This window comes from Haemaphysalis longicornis, unplaced genomic scaffold (assembly GCF_048455015.1).
Source record: "Haemaphysalis longicornis isolate Haplotype H1 unplaced genomic scaffold, Haemaphysalis longicornis Haplotype H1 scaffold_5, whole genome shotgun sequence".
Taxonomy (NCBI): Eukaryota; Metazoa; Arthropoda; class Arachnida; order Ixodida; family Ixodidae; genus Haemaphysalis; species Haemaphysalis longicornis.
In genome coordinates, this window is record NW_027526385.1 from 79655780 (window position 1) to 79673457 (window position 17678).

General features: G+C 47.2%; 1 protein-coding gene across 1 annotated transcript in view; it reads left to right on the plus strand.

Annotated features, from left to right (window-relative positions):
- The window catches only part of Pdk1 (Phosphoinositide-dependent kinase 1), a 40986-nt gene extending 24679 nt beyond the window's left edge, over window positions 1-16307 (plus strand). Inside the window, exons 10-13 of the mRNA XM_077670789.1 lie at window positions 2333-2509; window positions 4972-5298; window positions 8097-8249; window positions 14340-16307. Coding sequence (XP_077526915.1) covers window positions 2333-2509; window positions 4972-5298; window positions 8097-8249; window positions 14340-14453 — 771 coding nt within the window. The 3' untranslated portion in view covers window positions 14454-16307. The remainder of the gene's footprint in view (window positions 1-2332; window positions 2510-4971; window positions 5299-8096; window positions 8250-14339) is intronic.
- The last annotated feature ends 1371 nt before the right edge of the window (window positions 16308-17678 follow it).

Genomic DNA, 17678 nt, shown 5'->3' on the forward strand with positions numbered 1-17678 from the left:
TGCGTCGCTGCATCGTAAACGAAGATCAAAAAACGCTCTTTTCAAACCGAAACTGGCAAAAAAGGGCGGCCATTACAGACGGACGGAAATGACGTTACACTCAGGAATCGAGCCGGCACAGCCTGCGGATTTTCCCACGCCTGCCTGTGAGAAGACGGCGCGCATTTGATGCGTTTCGGGTCGTCCGTGTCTTCAAACATTTAAAACATTCACGAAGAGGGGTTGGGAAGTTCGTGCAACCATTATTGCTTCGCTGTGAGCTGCTGAGACGCGCCTGTAGTCGTCCGGTAAAGCGAAAACACAGGCATCGCGAGGCGTCCTGGAGAAGCTTGGAGCTAGGAAATGGGTACACAAAGAGCAGTGTGGTGTGCTAGATGGGCGCCGGCACAGTCAATATGCCTTGTGCCAATCGAATCATCCTGTGTTTGTGAGAGAAAAGGAAAAAAAAGTTACCGCGGGAGGAAAGCATCTAAACATGCGGGCTAGCATGTAAGTGTTCAGTTTCAGCGTGTTATCGAAGTTCAAATCCAGAATTTTATTATTTTTGTTTACACGGACACCTTTATTCCTGTTAGCAGGGTGCCCGCGCCAAATCTTTAGATAATGATGACATGCAGCGACGAAAGCACTGCACTGTCTTCGCCGGCGTAGTGCAACAGTGACCTTTCCCGAGGCTGAATGCTACCAAATATGCCCCCCTTCTTTATAATTTTTTCTTACTGGTGAGGGAAATGTTGCCAGCAGCGGTTAGTACTTATTTGTTTTTTGACTAAGTTGTTTAAACTGAACCTGTGCCTCATTCTGTACTTTTTCCCGCCCCGACCGGCGCGATAACAGTGACAACAGCGTATCGCCTCGCGTCGGCCGTACTTGCGCCACTCGCGCTCCGAAGAGTTGACCAGCCGCGATCGTGCAGTGGACCGCACAGCTATCTGCCGTACTCGTTCATGCCCCGACCGCCCGCGACAACAGCGTCATTGTCTCGCATCAACCGTTCTGTGTATTGCGCACTCGTAGAGACGCCCTACCGCGAGTTTACAGTGCGCCACACAGCTCCTGCACCCATTCGTGCCCCGACCAGCCGCGAAAACAGTGTATCGTCTCGCGTCGGCCGTTCGTGGAGCCGCCCGGCCGCGATCTTGCAGTGCGCCACACAGCCGCCGTACTCGTTCGCCTGCCGGTGCGCCGACCAGCAGTGCCCACAGCGTATCGCCTTGCGCAGGCCGTACCCGCAACTGGCGCGCTCGTCGAGTCGGCCGAGAGCCTGCTGCCACCGTAGCGAGCACGAAATCGGCTGTTGTGCAGCTGCTGTATTCACTCGCCGACGTGTATTGCCTCTCATAGACCGGCCCCGGCACTCTTCGAATTTTACGTTTACGTTTAGGCAACCCAGAACTTCTTCAGCTTCTCGCATTACAGAAACACATGAAAGCAATTATTCATGCAAGAGGCACGAATTACACTGCTCACTCGCGTGAAGCCGCGCGTAAGAGGGCTACTGAGGAGAGGCGGCGGCCGCACGGGAGTCCTGTCTGGCACGTCACATCCGGAAGTTCGCCGCAGTGGCGACAAGTTGTGGCGACACTCCGCTAGGCGCTACGTCTGCTCAAGTGGCGTGTTTTCGAACGGTTTTAATAAAAAAACTGCGCGTTTGTGGAGTTCAAAATTCGGTCACGAGATTTTTGTGGTTCATACCACACGTTGAAGCAGAATTTGGGGCAGGTAAATTTCTGCTGTCTTGTTATACATTCTAATTACCGTATTTTTGCGCGTATAACCTGCCCCTGCATATAACCTGCACCCCCACTTTCCGTCGACGAAGAAAAAAAATATATCCCCGCCTATTGCCCGCATATTTTATACATAAGAGGGTGGACCAAATCTACTGCTCAAGCAACATTACACATCTTTTTATGCAACAGAACTTTCCTAGCTGACTTCGTAACTAGATGACTTGCTGCATACATTTTTTCAGGTTAATATATTGTTGAGATGTGTGTGCAAAATAAGCACTGTCAATGGGATAACAGTGGCTCAGTCGCTATTACTGCTGTAGGGGCATCACGGCCCAATGAACATTGCGGTGAAGCTGCACCAAAGGAAATAGCTCGCATATAGTCTATACTTCACCCCTTAAGTTTTCGCATTATTGGTGCGGGTTATATGCACGAAAATACGGTACTCGGGAACGGTGGGTGACAGTGCAGTGTTGTGCAGTGGCGAAAGTGGGGAGCCGTGCAAGAGCATGCCTCGAAGGACTCGGAGGTGTGGGAGTGGAGGATGACGAAGGCTGTTGTGGCTTCCCCCCTTGCCCTCCTCCTGCCCTGTGCAGGTGATCGACCCGACCCAGCGGCTGGGTGCTGCAGGCCGGGGTGGCTACCCGGCGCTGAAGAAGCACGAGTTCTTCACTGAGGTCCGGTGGGAGCGGCTGGCCGACATGGAGCCCCCCAAGATGCTGCCCTTCCTCCCCGGCACCTCCAGCAACGAGGAGCTCCGGTCACAGTACCACGTGAGTGGGCAGGGAAGGGGGAGCATGCTGGTGGGAAGGGGGAAGGGCACTTGGGTACTCGTGCACAGGTTTGAACTCACAAGTTTTGGAACTAAACACCCGCTTAGAATCGCGCTGAGTGTTCTGTGAACCTCAGCTTTTACCTGCAAGCCGTCTTCCTGAACTTAAAGGGGCCATGCAGACAGAATACAAGTTAGTTTTATTCGAAAGATTTTGTGTTTTGTAGCGCCCAAAGTGCTTGTCCGGTAGCAAACGATGGTGTATTCACTGAGAAATAAATCGTGTGTTTTCATGACGTCTCCCATGAAGTCATGAGGGCGGGTATTCAAACGAACTTTGTGTGCGTCATTAGGTTCTGCAGCCTTGCTTACCGTCAGTCCTCCCAGGTGGCGCTACTATACTCGGCCACAGACTGTAAACCACTATTGCTTTGTTTTTGACCGAATTTACACCTGGCTTGTTTTTGTTATGGTAGAAAGTAATTGTTTCGTGAAACATGGTGTTTGCTCGACAAGCAGGGTCACGTAAGATAATGCCGCTTACGCCAGTCGGCCAGCGTCGTGTAAGACCACTCCAAAGCAACGGACTCCTGTGCAGCTACAACAAGCATAGTGCGCCCAGTACCAACAGCAGTGCGCATCGGTACTTCTATGTTTGCGTATACTTTCATTACCATTGTTTGCCCCACCATTCTTACTGCTATAAAAAGAATGTGCATTACATTTAAGCGCGAACAGCTCGTTTGGAAAGCTCATAAGTCCTGCCTAATTTGCATGTGTGTTTGCCAGCCTCAGTCAATCGTACAGCTGGGCATATGACGCCATAGGTTCTGTTGCAGGATATGAGCGAGTGGGTCGCATGGCCATTCCTTTTTTTCCTAATTATATAGCTTATTTGAGCGAAGCTTGTGTTAAAAGTGGTGCCAGTGTGATTCCAACGAGGAAGTCTTTTGGGTGAACCAAACTTGTGTTTTCTCTGCGTGGCCCCTTTAACAACTTGCAGAAAGAAGGGAGGAGGAAGCAAGGAGGTGGGAGGAAACATAAAACTTCCGTCGGTGCGTTACAGGGAACTGGCTTGCACTGCGGCCGTTGATGAGCTGCAGAAAACAGGCTGCTTATACAGTTGGGAAAAAGTACCTGATGGGCTTGTTGTGGCGCGAAACACTGGCTATCATGATGCTTGACAGCTTGGCTTCATCTTGGGTGGGAGCATAGCATAAGAGGGCACAAAAAGCAGGCTTTGTGATGAGGGTGGGGATCTGTAGTCACAAATTGATGTCTTCGTCAGAACTCAGGGGTGTAGTGACTCCCACAACTCTGATCGGGTCAGGTCCCATCTAATATCCTACCATAAGAATTCCGATTTTCCTTGTCTTGCGGCAGAATGCAAGGCTGGGCGCAGTTTCTAGCCACAAAGGATACTTTTCTGGCAGAGGCAAAGAAACGGAAGAAGCCTTGTATCGAAAACTTACCGTTGAGGTATTCTTCGTCTCATAAAAGCTCACGCAAGTGACGGCAGTGTTCAGAGTAGAAGGAGCTCTTTTCCGGTCAAGCTAAAGACAGTATTGTTGACCCACTCTTTCAGTTGCTTGAAAATGGTCAAACCAAGCCCAAGATCCTAAAGCCAAATGTATCGCACTGCAGTCTCAGTTTGCTGCGCGCTGTTCAAGCCAGCGTGGAGATTTTGAACCACAAGTTTCTGCACTGGCTCTCACTCTTTCTATGATGTTCAAAGGAGACATGGTTTGGAACCACAGATTACTGCAATCCTTTCACGATTGCTTCGTAAGGTGACACGCCGTTTTGTAATATGCATAAGCATTTCTTTGCGGGCTCAGTGAGGTTCTGCCTGTAGTGTCAATGTGTCACACTTTCGCTGCATCAAGGAATGCTAGTAATGAAAGGTCCTAAAGCCTTTGGGTTTTGACATAAGACCGTTTACGTGTCCCCTGAAGAAATATCTCCCCAGCAGTGCATCATTGCTTAGTAGTGAAGCCTACTTGAAGGGTTCTTAGTATTTAGCACTCCATAGGAAGGCTAAATGAAAGCACACCATGAGCAAAAGTTTACAAACCACAGAAATGGCAATTTTAGGTTCTTTCTTTTCCGGTAGCAGCCCACAAACTGTGCTATGCATGTGAGGTGTTGTATAATTACTAAAGTATTGCACGATTACCACACATCATACCCCAGGCTCCTGCGCGGCAGAGAAATAACCCAACATTGCTGCTTTCGTTGTCCTTAAGCTTTTGCTCTTGATGGTACGTAGTAAAAGGCCTTAGGCCCGTCATACTATGAGGTCAGATGACTTTTACTGCCCCTGGAAAAATGTTTTCCTAGCAATGCATTTGTGTTGGCGACTTCAAAGGAGCTTAGTTTATAGCAAAGCGGTGTACTATCACACATTAACTCACACATTTTGGAAATTGTTCTTGAAATGAAGTATTTTTCTCCTGCGCACAGGTTCCCGACGACTTGGAGCCGGGCCTCGACGACAAGCAGATGACGCGTCTCCTGGGGCTTGCGTTTCAAGACGACGACGGCCCCGCGACTCCGGTGACCCTGGCGCCCCCGCAACAGCAACAGCAGCAGCAGCAGCAGCAGCCTCAGCAGCAACCACCACAACCACAACGAACACAGCAGCGCATCTCGCGGACGCAGCTGCACATCCTGGACTTTGGGCCCGAGGAGCACAGCCGGCGGCTGCACAAGCAGGCTGACTCCAACCCGTACCACAAGTTCGTCCAGGGGAACCTCATCCTCAAGCAGGGGCTGGTCGACAAGCGCAAGGCGAGTGGCTGCCTGTCTCGGGTGTCCCTCTCTGCCTGTGCGGCGGAGATCACTGACTGGCCTTTAGAGGTTTGTAGGGGGAACACTGCCCTTAAAACAGGAGGAGGAGGAATAAACATTTATTCAGCTGTATTAGTTCCGTTGTGGGAGGCCTCCTTAGTCCAGGAAGCCTTGGTCCTTGGCTGCCCAGCGGGCCGTGTCCACCAGTCGTTGCTGGTCTTGAGGGCGTGAACAGCTTCTTTTAATTTATAAGTAAACTCTGTGAAACTTGCCAGTCTTGCTGCTTTTTTTTTTTCCGCTGGTTTCAAATATGCCACTGTTATTTCAGTTGGTCAATTAGTTCCCAAGATAATTAGTCATTTTTGGAGGAACAGTATACGAAACAGTGTTAGAACTGTATTCTTTATATTTCTCAAAATTATGAAACCTGGTGAATACAATCAGGGAACTGGTTGTTCGGTTCACCGCTCGAAACTAATTTTACAGCTCTTTAAACTTTGGTGGCACCAGTGCGAACCATTTTGAATGCCCGTTTCAATCACCAAAGTTTAATTTAATGAGCTGTAAAATTTGTTCCAGGCGATGCATCAAAAAACTGCTTCGATTATTGCACTCACCAGGGTTCATAGCATTGGAAAATATAAAGATTACAGTTTAATGACTAACACTGTTTTGTCCATTGTTCCGCCAAAGATCACTAGTTATCTCTAATTATTTTGGGAACTAATTGCCTGAATCAAAAAATAATGGCATATTTGAGACCAGTGGAAAAAAAGCAGCGAGAATGGCAAGTTTCACAGAGTTTACATAGAAATCAAAAGATATAGTTTTAAGAGCCACGTCCCCCCTTAAAGCGGCCATGAAGGCAAAATTCGAGTTTAGTTCATTAGAAAGACTCCCCTGTCCCAGTAACAATTATACCAATTTTATTGAGAATTTCAAAATAATAGTCGAAGTAGTAATGGAAACAGATGAAGCAGTGGCAACTCCCCAATCACTTTCTGCCGATTTCTGCGTGATGTCACAGAATCGCGTCTCTGCAATTGACGGTTGGCAGCGAAAGCCACCACCAAGAAACATGACGGGCAATTGCAGTGGGGCCTCTAGTTCCATTTTATGGTATCACTTGAATGCTAACGTCCAGTTAACACACAGATGATTGTATTCTTAGTGCTGGCCCAGAATACTCAATCCTCAAGCACCTAGCAGTGTTCTTCTCCTACTTAGCGTGGCTTGCCGCATGGCTTCTTTTCGCTCCTGAGGCCAGAGTCAACAAAAAATTCTTTTTTTTTTTTTCTTGTTCAAAGTGCATCATGCATCTAAAATCCCTGACGAATAAGTCTTTCGGAGCTCCACTTTTCTATCAGTAAAACAACTTTCAGTAATTTTTTACTATAATATTGTGTTTTTGCAGGCAACCACAGGAAACTTTTGAGCTTGTTGATAAGTGGTGCCAAGTAGCGGTGGAACGTCCCCACCCAGTTCGTGACGGCACGCTCGCCGAAGCGCGGCTTGCCTAGAAACTAGAGCCAGATTTCCCTCTAGTATGTGTTGAACCTGTGTGAAACTCAATGTCCATGACAACACGGCACTATGACAACTGTGTTTTTCTTCCTCTAGTACAGTTAAACCTCGATGTAATGAAGTCGGTAAAATTTGTAATTCACTTCGTTACATTGAAATTCATGGTTATAACCGCTTCATGCGGTGGTTCCTGCAAACGAAAATGTGGCGGGCATACACGGCTTGCGCACTGTTTCTGTTTCTGTCGGGGCTGAGTTGTCTACGTGGGCATAAGCATGAACCGCATGGAGCGTTTTCTCCATGCAAAAACGCGCCCCGCAAGCCACAGGCGCACCGATGCGGCTGCGGAGACCACCCGAGCGATGTGGGTAGCTCCAGCGACTGCTTCTAACCACTCGCTGAAACACAACACAAGGGGCATGTGAGAAAAAAGCTGATAGCGTGGACAAAATTTTCACTATAAAACATCACTGTAAAACGCTTACGAAAGCGCCCATCAAATATCATCCACAGTGCTAGGCCTAATCCTCTTCGGCGCGGCCAGCCGGCATCCTTGAGCGCGTCGAAGCTCCCGCCATAGGGTGCGCACACCCCCATTGGCGAAAGTGGTCAGGCTCCTCCCACTGCCGCACGTGGCACGAGTCTCTTTATGGCGAGGCAGAAGCCACCGCCGGCGTGCAGTGGCGGATGCACGCGTGAAAAAAACGCATGCGCAAGGCTCGTAAAGACCCACAAATGCTTTATCGTGCACTTCCTGGAGCGATGGAATGCAACAAGAACGAGCGAACTTGAACAAAGGGCGAAGTGGCATGTGGCGGCGGCGCCGCCGCCATACGCAGTTTGTAGGCAAGGAGCTCGCTCACGTACTCCGTGGCTCGCAGCAGCCGCGGCATTGAGCGGCCCGTGTCGCCGTTCGCGTTTTATTGGGACCCCGTCTCGGCTTCTGTGTCTCCCAAAATCTACTTCTACAACCAAAATTTCATGCCTAGTCTTCCATGAAACTTCGTTGCATTGAAATTTCGGCAAACGGGACTACGTTACACAGAGGGTGAAAATACATGGTGTGCATATACTTGAAGTTACAAAATCTTCCGTGGTTCATTACAGCGAGGGTTTCGTTACATTGAAGTTTGTTACATCGAGGTTTAACTGTACTATTCGTATAGTGGTACCGAACTCTGTGGATAGCAGGGGATTGCAATGTCGTGAACCCAACCTCAGTATGGCGAGAAGTTCAAACTCCCTTCCTTGTGCCACTTGTTAACAATGCGCAGGGCTTGTTTGCGCGGCGGAGGATGCTGCTGCTGACGACAGGCCCGCACCTGTACTACGTGGACCCGCAGGCCATGGTGCTCAAGGGCGAGATCCCCTGGTCCCCCGAGCTCAGGCCCGAGCCCAAGAACTTCAAGACCTTCTTCGTGCACACGGTGAGGGGCCTTGTGCGTCTGCATCCCCTTCCTTCCTTTTCTCTCCTCATCCGTTCTGTCGGGTTTTGGGCATGGCCCCCCAGTCTGGTTTTGAATTTGCATGGGCACGGTGAGGGCAGATCTCGGGCAAAAAGCAGCGTAGCTCAAGCAAGGAGAGGTAAGGGGGGTCGGAGAGGAGCATCTACGGGTAGAATATCCCAGTAACGAAATGGTTACCAAGAGGTGGGACTAGGGGAAAGACAATAACTCAATGGGGGGAAAATTTTGGGGCAAGGAATGGGCTGGGGAAGGACAGGATGGCAGCGGTGGGAAGTCTGCAGTAGAGGCCTTGGACCTGAGCTGATGATGAAGGTGGTAAAAAGTGAAATAGTAGCTTTACCAGTGTGTAAGTTACAGAGATCAGACCTAGGACCCACTGTTTCCAAGATGCAATCACGAGTGCTGTGCCCCTAATCTTTACTAAGTAAGGAGATTTTCTATACAAACTTTTTGCGGCCGCTTGTCTTTTTCTAGCAAAACCCAATGTTCTCTGATATTCCACCCTACCCCCCCTCCCCCAAACAACCCTTATGAGATTGGGTTTATGCATGACTTGCCCTCTAAATATTTGCCATTAACCGAAAAATTTACAATCACTAGGTGGAGCTTGAGCCTGAGGCGAAGTTTTTGTGGCAGAATAAGAGGAGGAGGCTAGAAACAGAGCTTTGCAGTGACTCCTAATCAAAACAGAAGTTGTCGCTGTTGTGGGTTATTGGTCGAGTGCAAACTTGTCCACCTCAGTGGCGGTCAGTGAAAACATGCTTGGCGCTGAGTTTAATGCGTGAATGGTTAAAGATGGCTACCATAATGTGATTATAACCGTAACAACTATTACTAGGCTGCGCGTACCAGCCCACAGCCAATGCTCCACTCATATTCTTCACGACTGCAATTCAAAGTGGTTATTTGTTGTAGCATTCTGTGCTGGAGCCAGTTTCAGTGTGTTGCCTGTGTGAACCCTGAACATTTATACTGCTTGTAAACAGTGTTTTCTTGTCTGTGAAAATAAAACCCTAGTTTGTAACACATGTTTAGAACCTAATTTTTTTTGCCCAAATTAAGAAAAAATGATGATGATACCTGGAAAGGTGTTCAGTTAAAACTATCCTGGAGAAAGAAGAAAAATACAGGTGATCATTCCATAATGGGGTTGGGTTTGTGTATATTTGGGTTGACAAAACCCATTTGTTCACCCACCCTCCTCACTTACCCACTGCCCCTCACCACATAACACCGGTGGGCTTTTGCAACAGAATGGTAGTAGTGCTGATGCTATAAAATTCATCGTGGCTTGTAGATTTTGCCGCAGCTGAAACAGCAGCTCCCCAAAAAAGTTCTGTTGCTGCTCCAAACCCCTGCCTTGCATACCCAAGAAGTGACACAAAGCAACTGGGGAGGGAGTATTGGCTGGTGTCTCGCCTTGCTAGGCAGATAGTCTCCTGCCCCAAGCCCATGCCTGTATATGCATGCATGGCATGCACTGGGGATTGATCAAGAATTGCTGCAATTTGCATCCCAGGTATAGTGAAAGCCGACTTAATGGTTAGCAGGCCCATTTCCCTGCTTGCTCACTTGCATTTCGTGCAGTCGACGACTTTCTTAAACAAAGCTCAACTGTGTTTCTTTTTCTCGCTCTTCGATACTCGCAGCATTCTTAAGTTTATTCATTAGCGATTCGCGGGCTGCGTCTGTACCTACCCAAGTTCCAATTCGACTTCTCAAAAGGCCCCGTGGGATCTTTCTCCTCTCCCAACTCACTACGTTGTCCAAGAGGAGGGATTAGTTGTGCTTAAGAGATTGTTGTGACAAATGCTGCTGATCCTAGCAGCAACACCGAATTCTGTAGCCACATTGCCGAGGAGGCCACAAAGGGTTTTTGAAGATGATGGCCTTTCTTGGACTACCCGAACATGGAAATTTTGGTCTGTCTGTCTCTCCGTCTATTCCTTGATTCAGCCGCCTGGCCAAAAGTTGAAAGAATCCTTGAATGAGACTCTTTATACAGGCTAAGCCATTTCTATTCTTCTAAATCTGCTGGCAGTGTTCATACTTGTGAACATTGTTGAGCAAAAAGAAAACATTGCTCATATCTGAGGCAAAACATCAGTACACTAGCGGTATTTGCAGTGTTTCTTTATGAAAAATCTCGGCCAATCTCTACTAATGTGAAACTGGGGGAGGGGCGAACCATGCAGTGTATACGCGTATTCTTGGCGCCTTGGTGTTTTTGCCAACGGAGATGAAACCGTTGGGGGGTAGAGGTGTACAGCTATGCTGTAAGTCCCGTGTCTTTGAAGCCAACGGAGATGAAACCGTTGGGGGGTAGAGGTGTACAGCTATGCTGTAAGTCCCGTGTCTTTGAAGCATGAAGCGTTCTAGCGCGAGGTGTAAACAAGTGTCTCGGTGTTTTTTAGTCTGCGTTACAAAGCGTTCTAGTGTGAGGCGTAAAAAAGTGCCCCGATGTTTGTTTAGTACGCATGACGTTCTAGCGCGAGACTTAAACAAGTTTCCGGTGTTTTAGTACCGTAACTGCATGAGACGATGGTTACGACGACAACATTAGACGCAAACAGCCCGAGCCCCCAAGGGACTTTGCCCCTAAAAATATATGAATGCTTGATTAAATGAAAAAATATGATGCTCAGAAAAATACAAAAAGTTGTCACCAACGACACTAGCCCTTCTGGTGGCATTCCAAAGAGTCAAACAACAATAGTAATGAAAGGTTCCAGTAGATGGCACGTGGAGCCGTGGAAGGAGGTAAATTTGAATAGGCTTGAGCAAGTGTTTATCTTGGGAAGAGCATTAGAGGTGAGCAGGAAAGAGAAGGGAGACACTTACGTGGCAAAGGCAGCAGACAGCTATAGTCTTTCGGTGACGTTTGCAACAAAGTGAGGAGATACACGGCCCCCCTTTTTTTTTTTTTTTTTTTTTTTTTTTTTTTAATTGAAGTGCAGAGCACTTTAGGCACTTGCCTTGTCCTCGTAGCTCGTTGCTGTCACAATGTCTAGCGACTGCCGGAATCAGGTAGTGCAACGAGATAACGGACGCAAGTAGAGCCCCATGGTATTATGGCGTAACAAACCGAAACAGATGCTTTGAAAAACAAGCAGTTTGCATAGTCATAACCATTTGAGATTTCTGAACTGCTGGCGCTTGTCACACATCTCGCCGTTGCGTAGCGCAAAGAAAAGTGAAGGTACATTTGAGGCAACAAGCTGTGGATATAGCTGGCAGCCCCCACGTCCATTTAGTTAGGAACGCCCGTTGGGCTGGTTCTTACAGTAGTAAGCAAAAAAGGTGGCCGCCAATAGCGATGTATTCCAAACTGCGCAGCAAGGCGCCAACACGTGCGCGCGAGCACTGCGATGGCGGGAAATTTGCATTGCATTGGACAAACCGCCGTTCAATTCATGAAGTCGGGAGTGAGACCGGTAGGCGAGGAGCGTGATGGGTGGTAGCAGTGAGCGGATAACGGTGCCACAGCCCATTATGGCGAATCACTGCTCTGCACTTCTGACAGCTTTCACGTTGAGTGGAACGGCTTAAGTTTTTTTTACTTCTCTACTTCTCTGTTTTCTTATGTGCCCTTGATATGGGATAAGTGACTGAGCTGGTCCACAAAAGAAATTTCTGTGGCTTGCAGTCTGTCTGCTGCAGCAGGTAGAAGTGTTATGGGAGAAGTCACATGCTGCATCGGGGCTTACATGATCGGTGCAGCCATGCCTGCACTCTACGTACATGTACCAAGTTGAGGGAAAGGAGGAAAGAAGGAATGTCTCTCTGAGTCTTGATCCAGAATTCCCTCGTTGAGTTTCATGTCATACAACTTGCAGCACCCATGCTGGGCCTTTTTGATTCCCTGGTTAGTAATCAGGGGTGCCATCTTCGATATCCCTAAACAGTAGGGAAGCTTCTAGGGAAGCTAACACCGGTGTGGCTGGTGATGAATAACTAAAGCCAGTGGTCAATGAATTGTTTTCACTGGCATCAAATTTATGTCCAAGTTGTTGTGTTGTGGTGAATGGGGCATCTCCACTTGTAGGAAGTAAGGGGAGTAGTCTACAATAATGTGAAAGATGAAAACATTTGTGTGGTGGAGAATATTTAAATACTCGAATATTCAACATTTTGAAGGATTCCATGTTAATTTCCAAGCCTTATGTGCGTAGGGGGCCACAGTTACTGGGAGCACAAAGTATTTCTGGTCACCACCTCCTTGCTTTGGGGACGCGATATTCTGTTTCAACATAGGTACAAGCCCGGTGCCTCTTGTGCGATGCAAAATGTGAAAAGGGTTTATGTGCGATGCTGCACCTCTAAACCGACCTAAAAGACAACAAACCACTTTTATTTACGAAAAGAAGGTGTAGAATCGAAATAAGAGAACATTTTGCAATAAAAAAAATCACGATTCCGGAAAAAGTATTGCTATTGCCGGGGCTCGAACTGGGGGTGTTCGTTCCAAAACCCACCATTCTACTGCGAGCCTACTGAGGCAGTAGAGGAGAGCTCCTTTAGCAGTTGATTTTAAAAAAATATAGGAGTGTTCCAAGCAAAGCAGTAGATGGCATTGGGTGTGCACAGGAACTGCCGAGCTTGTACCGTATTTACACGATTGTAGGTCGACTTGAATGTAGGTTCACCCTCCCAAAACTGCGTCTCTCAAAAAAGAAAAAAAAAATGCGAGTGCCGCCTAGAAAATCGTATCCTAAAGAGAAGCTCTTCCGCCAACCACCAGTAACCCCCATACGGCGGCTCTTTTATCAATGATCGATGCTCCCACAAGAGCTGTGCAATCGGGGTGCGCGCAGTAGATCTTAAAAAAGAAAAGCTTTTGTATAAGCACGCGGAATAACCATGTGCTGTGGGTTGAGCGGGAAAAACACATTGACTGTGAGATCATGACAACCATCGAAGCAATTGACAGGGGCCACTGCCGCGCGATATCAAAACAAACAATGTGGTGGCTGACGGAAGCGTTATGTTCGTCTCTAATAAACAAAATGAGTATTACTGAATCCCTTGATCCAATGTACGGCACTAACGTAGCCACAATTATATCACATTGTTCAGTACACTTCCGAACGCGATGGTGGGAGGTTAGCCGCTCTAGGTACGCTGGACAAAGGGCACAGAGCGGGAACGCCAACTTTTAAAGTTGGCATCACTTTTATTGACGCCAGAATGTGTGCAATGGTAAATTAATATGCTACGCTTCGACTATAACCATGGCAGCAAGGGTGCAAAGCTGTCCCCACCACGTAGCACTCCTGATTCCTCATTTCTCTTGCCGTTACCAGGGGTACACAGTTCGATTTCGATTCTAAGTCGACCCCCGAACATTGGATTGTCAAATAAATAAAAAAAAACTGTGGTTGATTCCTCTGTCATAGATAGGAATCAGTCAAATAATAAAGTGAAATGTGCAGTGAAATCTTCAGCTGAGCATGATTTGCGGGTCGGCGTCTGTCTTGTGGGTGTGCTTGGCGAGCGGCGTCATGCTGGCGAGTCGCTTCGACAAAGGTGTACTGGCATCATTTCCGTGACGGATATGACATCAGTGAAATCGTGGGGTATTGCGGCATGAAACACTTCCATGTTAAAATATAAAACCCGGAAACGAACAACCCTAGGCATAACGTACTCTTTAGTACCAAAGGTTGCTTCCCCGCAAGAAGACCCTATGTGCAGGGGCGCACCCTTTACAGGCCGCTCACTTCGTTGTACAGGCGTCACTTCTGTGACGGATAGGACGCCGGCGAAATCTTCGTGTATCCGGGAACAAAACAGTTTCGTGTTAACAAAAACAGTCGGTCTACAATCGTGTAAATACGGTACCCGCGAGGAAACGGCATCTCGTTTTGGGGTCACATTGTGCCGCATTGTATTGTGCAGGGCTGGGGTTGGAGCCGGAAACAACTTGGAGCCGCTTTGCGCTTTCTCACTGAGCGTCTCTTGAAGACTGGCTGTGTTTGTGTGAAGGGAGAGAAGTGTCCTGGTAGCTCGGTAGTAGCCAGTAAAGGACGACTACGCTGTCCATCTTTGCAGCCCAACCGAACCTACTACCTAGAGGACCCCGAAGGCTACGCCCTGACCTGGTGCAAGGCCATCGACGAAGTCCGCAAGGCCACCTACAGCCAGGCCGAAGACGCCGCCTCTTAATGATGGCTTTAGCCGGCACCTCGTCGGCTGTCCCGTTGGCTCGCGTCGGCTTCTTCCGCGAGGGACGTTTCTGCGAGACGACTGCTGTGTACAGTTTTTGAGGGAGAAACTGGCGGTTTGTAGATGCCGAACCTGCGGTTAGGAATGTGGCATTAAAGTGACCAGTTTATGAATATTATTATTATTAAAATTATTTCTAATTTAATTGTCTAGGGACTCAAGCTTTTTGCTGAGTATTGATGCGTACTTTTACTGGGAGCGCTCCTTTTTCGCGTGCGAGTGACGCTTGGGAAATGTTCGTGTGAGGAAAGGTGGAACTTGATGTGGATGACTCTTGGAAATGCTTGCGCTTAGACATTCAGTTGGGGGCGAGGTTTGCTTTTGGGCTAGTTTTGCAAACTAAACATCAGGTTTTTTTTTTGAACTGGCTACACAAGTGTTAAAGATTCGTTTACTGATGGCAACGAACAGCTGTTGGAAACTGGTGATTTTAGGCATCTTTTCCATGCCTTGATTATGCATGTCAACCCTCACATTCTAAAAGTTTTTGAATAATGGTAATAATGTGCAAGTTTGTTTTTTTTCAGTGGGAGGACCTGGTTTGTCGGTTGGTGTAGTTTAAAACGAATCGTGCATTCGGGGGCTCTGAACCAACTGTAGCTTCAATTCGACAACTTCTTGGAGTGTGTGTTCAGTTCACAAACGGTACCATTTCCTTACTTTGTTACGTTTAGTTTGCGGCGCCATTGAAAATTTGAACAAAAGAGAAAGAAAAGACTGCCTGCTCTCGTAGCCAACTTTCCTGGGTGATATTTTTCCTGATTATACACTTGTACGCTTTTGTTGTTTTGGGGGGAAACCCATGTACGCACAGCAGAGCAATACTACTATCGCTTGAGTGTATTGCGTGACATCCTTGCACTTAGCGTGTCACATCTACAACTTCAGCTGGTGGGTAGCTGGTGTGCATTTTCTACATTGTTTTAACCGGAGCTTGTAATCTGCGTAAAGCTGATTGCCGCACTTTCTTTGCCATCTCTGTTGGGAAAGGGGGCAAAAAGCTGAGCTGGACTCTTCTTATCTTGTGCTGGTCACCTTATCTTTTCTGCTCAGACATTTCTGCAACGACTGCTTTTGGATCTCCCTCTGACCATGCTTCTTCGCACTTTGAGACTGAACATTTGACTGCAAAGACACGCTTTGGAGTCGACAATGCGGTAGCGTGCAGACTTCCTTACAGTCGTGTTACCTTTCATCGCACAGCAGGTTCCTGCTAACTACAGCGTCTGGGTTAATAACAGGTCGGTCTTAGTTAGTTTGCTTACCCTAACGGAAGCATCTTATCCAACTTTATCGCTCCCTTTCGCACAATTATGCTGCAAGCTTGCGGACTTCCGCATCGTCTACGAAACAGTGGTCGCGGCCCCCTCGTTTCAGGAAGCGTTTTGTAAATATTTTCGACGAACTAGCATTTTAATTTTTTTTTTTACCAGCCGGCGAGGTGACCGTTTCTGTTAGTTAGACATGTTACAAATTGAGAACAGTAAATTAAGGATAACGACTTTATAGAAGGGGGGAGTTTTATACCTTTTTCCAAGCACTGAAGGAGAACGAAAGTGGACCCCACATCTTTTTTTTTTTTTTTTTTTTTTTTTGGTTAGATGTGTGCTTTTGAAGTGCGTGTCTCTCACCCGTGTGTCGAGTCGATGTGCGGAGTCTGACTCGGAGTGTGCCGTTTTGAGCGTGTGCGTCGTGTGACGAAAAGCTGCGCGCGTGACTGAGAGGTGCTTGTGACGCGTGTGACGACCCCTGAACATTCTGTTTTTCTTGTAATAAAAAGCTAAAGGGAAACAACTTGTGTCTCCGTTCATCGTTATTTAAATAATTTATTGACGTAAGAGAGACTTAAGGGTCTTAAAATAACTTGTTTTAATTTTTAGGTAACTCTCTGAAACTTGTCAGTCGCTGCTTTTTTCCTACTGATTTCAAATATGCCATTATTTTTCCAGTCGGTCAATTAGTTACCTCAAGATAATTGAGATAATTGGCCATTTTTGGTCAAACAATGGTCGAAACAGTGCTGGTCATAAAACTGTAATCTTTATATTTTCCAATGCTGTGAACCCTGGTGAATGCAATAATCAAAGCAGTTTTTTGATGCATCGCTTGGAAATAATTTTACAGCTCATTAAACTTTGGTGGCACCAGTGGCAAGGAACCATTTCGAACACCCATTTCAAACACCAAAGTTTAACGGGGTAGCAGGGGTATTAGACATGCTTGCAATCTGCTAAAGTTAGCACTGCGTACTTGTTCTGAGACAAGTGGCTTTTTCGTATGCCTTGTATTGTTAAAATTTCACGTAAATAGGCCGAAAGTTTCAGAGCGAATCCTACACCTAACGGACACCAATCTGGTAAGCTAGTTGATTCCAAGCCATTCTAGCGAGTGTCCCTTTGAGTGAAGTTCTTTTTGTTGCACTGTTAGTTTGGTTCATGTCCAACTAACCACTGCAAAGGGAGTATTTATAGTGTCAAAATTTCGTGAGCAACAGACGTTCCAGTGCAGTGGAACAAAACCTCATAAATTGACAGAAATTTAAGCTCAAAATTTTCTGCGCTGACAGTGCAGTGTCATCAAATCACAGGACAGCTTAATATCTGCTTTTACAAACATTTATAATTCATGAATAGAGCTGGGGCGGTATTCTTGTAACTGTCCCTTTTGAAAACGTCCCTTTTGAGTCCCTTTCATTGTGACATACTTCCGGTTAAGCAATAAGCGTTGGCAGTAGGTTTGCCGCGTTTGCGTTACGTCACTTCCGGTTGTTTGCTTTTAGCCAGTCAGGGCTCGCCAAAAGGGACACTTTTGAAAGGGACGCAAAAGGGACAAAACTCGAGAATACCGCCCCTGAACAGTTCGGTACAGTTATCACTTTATGGCCCAAGTGGAGGAGCATAACTTCCAACAGATGCCTAACATTAGAGCAGTCCTCGGAAGGCTTTGGGGGGGATCTGTTCGATCACCTCAGTTAGGCTTGCATGTGCCGACAAGCTTAGTTTGGTAAGACAACAGTCGAAGCAGGGGCTTTCATGTAAGTGCGCTGCCTATGCTACAGGTATACAGCTTGTGGCATACGAAATTTTGAGAATGCAAAATTGTGCTGCAGGTCATATGCACGACACTTTAAATGCCCAGTGTCAGGTATTTCAAACCTTGATCGTG